The 9,897-nt window shown below is 35.0% G+C and overlaps 1 protein-coding gene across 1 annotated transcript in view; it reads left to right on the top strand.

Moving 5' to 3' along the window:
- The first annotated feature begins 644 nt into the window (after positions 1–644).
- FASTKD1 (FAST kinase domains 1) overlaps positions 645–9,897 on the top strand; it is a 54,322-nt gene continuing 45,069 nt past the window's right edge. Inside the window, exons 1-3 of the mRNA XM_006867022.1 lie at positions 645–988; positions 3,352–3,420; positions 4,194–4,319. Of these exons, the coding sequence (XP_006867084.1) occupies positions 654–988; positions 3,352–3,420; positions 4,194–4,319 (530 nt within the window). The 5' untranslated portion in view covers positions 645–653. The remainder of the gene's footprint in view (positions 989–3,351; positions 3,421–4,193; positions 4,320–9,897) is intronic.

Raw genomic sequence — 9,897 nt, 5'->3', positions numbered from 1 at the left:
AGCTGGTGAGCTTGAACCACCAAACTTGCAATTCGAATGACTTTGCAGTCTGACACATTAGCCCACAGCGCTATAGCCACACCAGTGGAGCTGTTCAGTTAGAAAAATGCAAAGAATTTGGAGTTCCAGTTTCACTAGTACTAGAGCAGTTTCTTAACCTCTTTAAATCTGGGTTTCTGTATATGTAAAATGGAAATGATAGTACACCAGTCAGGTTAGTTGAGAGTATTTAATGATTTAAAGTATTTAAAAGATCCTTTGTAAATTGTAGCATTTTGCAGAAGTATTGGATAATATGATTTTCATTTGATTTTATGTCAAATATAAGACAGGGGCATATGATTTTATATCAAATCTACCTATCTGGTTCAGACTAAAAGTCTCTGGGGAATGTGAAGAAACTTGTTACTCTAATTGGAATTTTGGAATTAATTTATTGTGAATTATATTAGTGTAACCATGTTAAATCAATCGTTTTACAGAACCTGCATGCTGGAAAAGAATTTGGAGTCAACGTAATGGAGGCAAAATACTTGAAGGAAAACCACGTATTTTTATACCAGTATGCTACACCTGACAACTAGTTACAAACAGTATTATTTGTTTATGAAAACTGGTGATGTAAATGAAAAGATAACTTATTCATCACAAATATGCTTCGTTTAAAAGCTATATATCCATTCTTCTGGAGACTATTTCAATTTCGACCCTCAAGTTGTGAACTGTTAATTAGCCAGATGGATAAGTGTACGAATGAAGAACAAATATTTGATCTTATTGAAAGAAACAAAGAAACACTTTCAGAAAAGCAAGTGGGATATGCATTTAATATACTTTGGAAATTTCAAAAGCAGAATATCAACTTGTTAAAAAATGTTGACTATGTCAAAGACCATCCCCAATTCCTTACTCTTCGTAATTTAACTACAGATAAACTAGAAATAATGAATGACAGTACCCTGGTGGAAGTGTTGTATATAATGCTACAGTAAGTAATTCTTACTTTTAGATTTTATGAAAATGTTTATAGTTTATTTTTCTATTTTAATTTTCAAAAAAATCTCTGTAAGACAAGATTTCCTGGTCAGATAGAGATTGGTGGAACCCTAAGGCTGTGGTCCTTGGTCACCTTTCAAGTTGGAACTGAACTCACCCCCATGACTCAATTTCCAACCAAGCTGTAGAAAGTTATCTTTCTACAGTAATGGATGTTTACCATGGAATAGTAAACTATTAAATATCAAAAGGGCAGCATTTACCTAGGATAAAATTCAAAAGGGTGGGAAAAGGAGGAATGGAAACAAGAAACAAAGGGAGGAAGTAGAATGAGTGATGTTACATTCTGGACATTGTAGTCATTGAGATGAAACAAAATGTATGATTTGTTGATTGTAAAACTGATGATCCCCTCTGTAAACTTTCACTGAATTCACATAAAAATTTCAAAGTAAAATCTGTTAAATAAAAAATGGATTCCCCTTCCCAGCAATAAAATTTTATTGATAATCCTGATAATTTTAAAGAAGTTTGGAGGATGTTCTTTGAGGCCTGGTGTGACACTGTAGGGTAAGCACTGGACCATTAATCACAAGGTCAGCAGTTCAAACCCACCAGCTGTTCCTTGAAAATCCTATATAGGGTTGCTGTGAGTTGGAACCAACTTGATGGCACTTAACAACAACAACCAATTTGTAGCATTATAATTTAATAAACAAATATAATTACTCGTGAAAATAGAAAGTATTAACATCAACTATATGTAATTGGATTATAAAATTGTACAGAAATGTAGTTGGCTAAAGAAAATGAGGATAAAATTAGTAAACAATTAGGTTTCAGTTTAGTCTTATAACAATCAGCAGAATAGTAAATTGTGTCTATGTTGACCTTCTGTTTTCCATAATTAAATTGATGACTGATGTACTTTATAGGGGACTACTAATTTACTAGATTGATTCCAATAGTTCTCAGAAACAAAGAAAAGGAAGAACTATTTTGTTGATTTATTTTTATTTGATAATAGTGTTTCATATATTCCATGGATTGTTTTGCATATGAAAATTTTAAAAAACGTAGGGGTCCTTCCTTGTTGTCAAAGGAAAACCCAGATAAATTTAAGTATTGACAAAAAGTTAATTTTATATGAGTATAAGATTTACAGCCTCGAAAACCCTGTACAGGGTCGCTGTGGGTCGGAACCGACTCGACAGCACTTAACAACAACAACATATTTGAAATATTCATTATTGATTAGAGTACAATGGAACTGAAATTCTTATATGCTGGTAGCACAATATTTATCAAGACCTATAAAAATAGCATTGACCTAGTAATTTTGCTTCTAAGATTTATTTTAAGAAAGTTATCCAGGATACATTTAAAATTTCTGTATATGGCTTTTCATCGTAGTATTGTTGATATTGAAAATCTAAAATTCTAATGGCATGTAAATGTTTAACTAAATGATATTTCACTCATATAATGGCTCCACACTATAAACATTGGACTTAGAACTACAAGATCAAAGGTAGAACCTGCCAGCCCCTCTGTGGGAGAAAGGTGAGACTTTTTGCTCCCGTGAAGATGTAAAGCCTTAGAAACTCTATACAGGGTTGCTGTGAGTTGGAATCGACTCAGCAACACTTAGCAACAACAACATAAAATCATTAAAGATTATATTTTGAAGAATATTTGTGATGGGGACAAGTACCCACACGGTAATGTTAACCTACCAAACAGGCAGGATACAAAAATGTAAAAGAAATATACTTAATTCATTTCTATAACGAAAAAAGAACTGGGAAGAAGTGCTTCAAAAAGGTTGTGGCGGCTATTTATGAGTTGTTAATTGCTGTCAAGTCACTTCTGACTCATACCAACCCTGTATAGAGTTTCTGAGGAGTGGTTGGTGAGCTTGAACTACCTCCCTTGAAGTTAAAACAAATCTTGCATTTCAGTGCATTAATCCACAGTGCCGCACCAGGGGTAGCAGGATTACAAATGATTTTTATTTCCCTATTAAAGTGTTCCTGTAAAAATTTCTTCTATAAAAATTTTTATAATCAGAAGAAGTAATAAATGTTACATGTATTTTAAACACAAAATATATCATTGAGCATTTTTATTATCATCATCAGTAGAGATCATTGAAATGAGCAGATAAAAGAATGAGAGTTATTAGACTATCCCAAGAAATCAGAATATTGAAATAGGAATAGCCTGGAAGTAAGGACTGAGTCTGTAAGGGCAAAATAATTTGAGGTTTACTTTTGCATTATAACTCTACATATGTTTTTAATGATTTACAAATATTTGTTCATGGAGGGACTGTTTTCTCTTGCTTTTTTTGAGGTTTGCTGTTGAGGCCCATGACCCTCTAGTTGAAGCCCTAGTTATAGAAGCATGGAGGAGATTGGAAAGGCAAGTACTCTTTTTAATAGAAATACAATTAGACAACATGTGCTCTGTGTCTAGTTTAATTCACTCAGTGTGTTTTAATACATACATGATGTGTGATTTAGTGGGTTTTAGTTTTTTTTAATGTTGTGTAATGTGAGGTTTTCAAAAAGTTTGGAAAATTCCAGTATCTTTGAATTTCATTTTTCTGTGAACTTTTGGAAGCCCCTGTGTATTCCAGTGTTTGAATATGTATAATTTATCTTATGTGCTTTTGGTGAATATTTGGATTGTTGACGGTGTTTGGTTATTATGAATAATGCTATTGTGGACTTTTTTATGCTTGTGTTTTAATGAGTTAAAATGTTAAAAAAATCTATAATACTTCCCTTTCATTTCTTTTGTCTTGCAGCTTACCTTTTAAAGAATTTGGATGATTTTTTGTTGTTGTTGTAGAAAAATTCTGAAGTTTTTAATTGCAAGGTTTTAATATTGTTTATTTTAATTGTTAATATGTGTCCTTGAGTTAAAATTGTTTTCTTATCATAAAAACGAATAGATATTGATTGAAATAATTTTGAGTATACATTTTCCTTTTAAATCTTTCTATAGTACCTGACTTTTTAACTGTTAGATTGTGTTAACGTTTTATTATAGTACTAGCATTTTGGAAAAAACTTAATTTTGTACCAGTATGTAAGTAGCTTTTTTTTATTGCTTCTTATTTTATAAATGTGGATTATGTGTTTTATGTAGCAGTAAATACTAATGATATCTTTTGTGTATTTCTCTAATAGGTTTGATATAACTGTGCTGTCAAAATTTTCCTCTTGCCTAGCAGATCAACATTTGCAATTTAGTCCACTAATGGGAAAAATAGCTGATATTGTAAATAGGAAGTTGGAAACCATACAGGATTTAAGGTAATTAATTAGGGACTTTGTATTGTAATAGAAAGATCCTGGACTTAAGATGCTGACTTCTGTTACTTCTCAGTGGTGTGACTAGGCTAATTTATTTAATCTCTCAGAAGTTCAGTATTGTTATTAAGTGCCATTGGGTTGGTTCCAATGCATAGCAACCCTGTCTAGGGTTTTCAGGGAGTCACTGATGGCTTTGAACTGCCGACATTGTATTTCACAGTCCAGTGCTTATCCTACAACATCACACCAGGACTGTCAGAAATTCAGTATCCTCATCTATAAAATGAGGGTAGTAATGCCTATTTAGCAGTGTTGCTATGGGGGGTTAGAGATATGGTACATAAAGCCATTAACACAGTATTGCTAAGAATTGTGAAGAGTCTTAGATTTTACCTTACTTGCAAGCTAACTAGTTAGCTTACTTCACTTTCAAAGATACTTGTAGAAGACATGAAATGCTGAGGTCAGACACAAAGGACTTTATTTCTCATAGCAATAGCAGTAGTCAGAGTATCAGCATTTTCTTCCCCTGGTTCCCTGAGTTCCAATTTTTATAGTGTTCTGTGTTCCAGGAGTGAAACCTTGAGTGTAGGGAACCCAGACCCTTTATAATAGGCACTAAGCATGTTTGCTTTTTGCTTTTAGAGGTAGATACTATCACTATCTTCCTAAGCTGTTGTTATACAGACTTCTTTGAAAAAGGTAAGTTCTGAATAAAGGCAGTGAGTTTTCCTGCTTGCAACAAGTATAGAAACTTGAAAAATCCACAGAGAATTGCCTTCTAGTAAATATGTGGAGCATAGAAATTTCTCAGTAATTGTGGCGCTGCAGGATAATGCACTGGACTACAATGTTAATTTGAACTGCAAGTTTGACTTTTCAACCCCACCAGTTGCTCCTTGGAACTGACTTGATGTCACTTAGCAACAACGTTAATTATTAGGATTCTTGGTGTGGTGCTATAGGATGAGCACTGGATTGCAAACCACAAGGTTGGTGGTTCAAACCCACCACTACTCCTTGGAAACCTTATGCAGGGTCGCTATTAGTCAGAACTATAGCACTTAACAACAACAGCAACATTGTTATTACACATTGATGTAAACCTGAGGATTATGATTGAATATTCACAAAGTTCTGTATGTAATTATTTCTTTATTCCATCTAAGAATATTTTATTTTCAGATTCATAAATGAGAATAAATAATTGTATAAATTGTGTGTCAAAAGACTGATTTTGAAAGTAACATTTGATAGATCTCTGATTTTCTAAGCAATGTTTTTTGTGTTTTGTTTGATATTTTGTTTTGGGCCTGGAAAGATAACTTACTGTCAATGTTTAACCTTCACATCCCAGTCCTATGCTTTTCTTTGGTGTTTCAGATCAGCATTTTTCAGTACATTACTTTGGAATGGTGCTTTAATTAGATTGAAAATTTCTTGCCCATTTTTTCCCATCTCACTTTATTCCTAGCCCAATCTTTCCCTTTTTTAAAATCAGTATGTCATTGCTAACCTCTGACTGCCCAAGGCTTAATTTACAATCATGAAATCCCAGATCTTAAGAGTAGAGTTTTATACATTTTAACAAATATATATGCTTAGATCAAGACAGGGGATATTTCCATCCCCTAAGAAAGTTCCCTTATCCCTTTCCCAGTTAATTCTTCCTAGGTCTGTTTTTATGACAACCTACTGTTCTGATTTCTGTTACTTCACATCCACTAGACTACTGACTTATAAGTCAGCAGTTCAAACCCACTAGCTGCTCCCTGGAAACCATATACTTAACAATAGTACCACATAAGTTTTACCTCCTCTAGAACTTCATATAAATGGAATCATGATTTGCATTGTTTAGTAGTTGGCTTCTTTCACTCGCATATTTTCGGACTTTATGCATCAGTAGTTTATTCCTTTTTGTTACTTAGTAGTATAGTATTTCATGTAGGAATTATACTAGTTTATCTGTTAGCCTGCTAATGGACATGTGGACTACTTCTTGCTTTTGGTAGTTGTAACAAATATCCTAACAGGAATCCTTTTGTAGACATATGTATTTGTTTCTTGGGTAAATACTTAAGCGTAGAATTGGCTGGGTCCAAGGAAAGATGTGGTACATCTCTTCTCTTCTTACTTTTGAATGATTACCCATTGAAAATCTTATTACTAGCAGCAGAACATTGTCAGATATGGTGCCAGAAGATGAAAACTTTATGACTAGCAGTGGAACATTGTCAGATATAGTGCTGGAAGATAAGCCCCTCATATTGGAAGGCATTCAGAGTACAACTGGGGAAAAGTAGAACTGACCATGATGATGGATTGGAGCAAAGCTTTTGAAATCTTCATATGCTGATGGGACACAGCTCAAAGAAGAAACAGCTGCAAACATCATTAATAATGAGAATATGAAATGTACAGCATATGAATGTATGAAAATTGGGAAATTCTCAAAAATGAAATGAAATATATATTGATTTCCTAGGTATTAATGAGCTAAAATGGACTGGTGTTGGCCATTTTGGATGTGACTCTCATGGTTTTCTATGTTGGGATTGAACAGCAACACATTCATCATCCAAAATAATGCTTCAATATCTATCTTGAATTATCATACCATTTGTGATAGCATCATATCCATGTGCTTATAAAGAACAGTTGTATCACTATTAATTCAAATTTATGCACCAGCTACTAAAGCCAGTGATGATAAAATTGAAGAATTCTACCAACTTCTTCAGATCCTAGTGTGGCGCTATGGGTTTATGGGTTAATGCTCCAGACTGCAAAGCCGTTTGAACTGCAAGGTCGGCGGTTCAAGCTTACCAGCTGCTCTTTGGAAACCCTATACAGGGTCACTTTGGGTTGGAATAGACTCAACACTTAACAACAACAACAACAACCACCAACTTCTTCAGTCTGAAATTGATTGAACATGCAATCAAGGTGCATTGAAAATTACCTTGGCAATTGGAATATGAAAATTAGATAGAAAGAGGAAGAATCAGTAGTTGGTGATAGAAATAAATGATGCTGGAAATGGCATGTTAGCATTTTGCAAGACCAGCTACTTATTCGTTACAGATACCTCTTTTAAACAACATAAAGAGCAACTATACACATAGACTTTACTAGATAGAATACACAGGAATCAAACTGACTACATCTGTGGACAGAGGAGGTGGGAAAGCTCCATACCATCAGCCAAAACAAGGCCAGGAACAGACTGGAACACGCCATCTGCTGCTCATATGCAACTTTAGGCTGAAGCTGAAGAAAATAAAAACAAGTCCACAAGAGCCAAAATGTAACCTTTAATATGTTGTTAAGTGCTGCTGTGTCAGTTCACTCATAGTAACCCTGTGTAGCATTTCCAAGGAGCGGCTACTGAGCTTGAATTGCCAGCCATTGGGATAGCAATCCAGTGCTTATCCTGCAGCACCAACCAAAGACTCTGAACTTCTAGAGACAATGTCAAGAACAGATTTGATGCATTAGACACTAATGGCCAAAGACCAGGAAAGTTGTGGGATAACATCAAGAACATCATACAGGAAGAAAGCAAAAGGTCATTAAAAAGACAGGGAAGAAATAAAAGACAAAATGGATGTCAAAAGAAACTCTGAAACTTGCTTTTGAGCATAGACAATCTACGCTCAAGGAAATGTGCAAAGAGTAGGAGTCAGAAAACCAAAAGAGAACATGCTCAGCAGTTATTGAGCTGAAAGAACTGAAGAAAATTCAAGCCTCAACTTCAAGTATTGAAAAAATCATCATAGTGTGGCACCATAGGATGAGCACTTGACCTCAAGGTCTGTTTGAACTGCAAGGTTGGTGGTTCAAACACCAGTTGCACCTTGGAAATCCTATACAGGGTCTCTATCAGTTGGAACTGACTCGACAGCACTTAACAACAACAACAATGGGCAGGATAATTGAACGATGCAGAAAACTTCAAAAGAAGATGGAAAAAATACACAATCAATTGTACTAAAAGAAATGGTCGATGTTCAACCACTTCAAGATGTAGCCTATGATCAAGAACCAAAAAGTTCATGCTGCACTGAAGGTATTGGTGAAAAAAAAGACTCCGGGAACAGAGAGAATAGAAATTGAAATCTTCCAACAAACTGATGCAGCACTGGAGGTGCTCACTTGTATTTGCCAAGCATTTGGAAGACAGCTACCTGTCGTCCAACTGATTGGAAGAGGTCCCTTCCAAAGAAGTGACTCAATGGAATGCGGAAATCATCCAGCAATATCATTAGTATCGCATGCAAGTAAAATTTTGTTAAAGATAATAATTAAAAAATGATTGCGATAATACATCAACAGGGAACTGCCATTAATTCCAGCTGGATTCAGAAGACATCGAATAGGGGATATCATTGCTGACATCAATCTATAAAGCTATAAACTATAAATGGATCTTGGCTGAATACCAGGATGGTGTTTACTTGTGCTTTATTGATTGTGCAAAGACTTTGGACTGCATGTATCATGACAAATCATGGATAACATTGTAAAGAATGGGCATTCCAGAACACTTAATTGTGCTCATAAGAAACCTGTACATAGACCACGAGGCAGTTGTTTGAAGATAATACTGAATGGTTTAAAATCAGGTGTGTGCCAGGGTTGTATCTTTTACTCAATCTGTATGCTTTGAACAAATAATCAAATAAGATGGGTTATATGAAGACGAACATGGTATCTGATGTCTGAGGACGACTCATTAATACCCTGCAATATGCAGATGATACAACCTTGCTTTCTGGTAGCAAAGAAGACTTGAAATACTTACTGATAAAGATAAAAAATTACAGCCTTCAGTATGGATTGCACCTCAATGTAAAGAAACCAAAAATCCTAACAACTGGACTAATAAATAACATCATGATAAATGGAGAAAAGATTGAAGTTGTCAAAGACTTCATTCTACTTGGATCCACAATTAACACTCATGAGCCAAGTCAGGAAATCAAAGGACATAATGCCTAAGGCAACTCTGCTGCAAAAGACTGCTTTAAAGATCAGTTTAAGGAATGAGGTGGGCTTGACCCAAGTCATGGTATTTTCAGTAGCCTCATATGCATGTGAAAGTTGGACAGTGAATAAGGAAGACCTCAGAAGAATTATGCATTTGAATTATCATGTTGGAGAGGAATGTTAAAAGTATCAGGGACTGCCTGAAGAACAAACAAACCTGTGTTGAAAGAAGTGCAGCTAGACTGCTCCTCAGTAGCGAGGTTGGTAAGACTCATTCCCTCATACTTTGGACATGCTATCAGGAAGGACCTGTCTCTGGAGAAGGATGTTTGGGAAAGTGGAAGGTCAGCAAAAGAGAGAAAGACCCCACAAGGAGATGGATTGACACAGTGCCAAAAACAATGGACTCAAACTAACAATTGTGAGGATGGCAAGTATTCAGGCAGTGTTTCCTTCTTACAGCATATGACTACAACAATAACAGATAAATGTTTGATTTTAAGAAACTGCCTCATAATTTTCAAAGTAGTTATACTATTTTGCATTCCCACAACCCAGGCTACTCCATACCCTGGCCAACATTTGT

The sequence above is a fragment of the Chrysochloris asiatica genome, unplaced genomic scaffold (genome assembly GCF_000296735.1).
Source record: "Chrysochloris asiatica unplaced genomic scaffold, ChrAsi1.0 scaffold00099, whole genome shotgun sequence".
Classification (NCBI taxonomy): domain Eukaryota; kingdom Metazoa; phylum Chordata; class Mammalia; order Afrosoricida; family Chrysochloridae; genus Chrysochloris; species Chrysochloris asiatica.
Note: the sequence above shows the minus strand (reverse complement) of the source record. Positions and strands in the feature narration are given on the sequence as shown.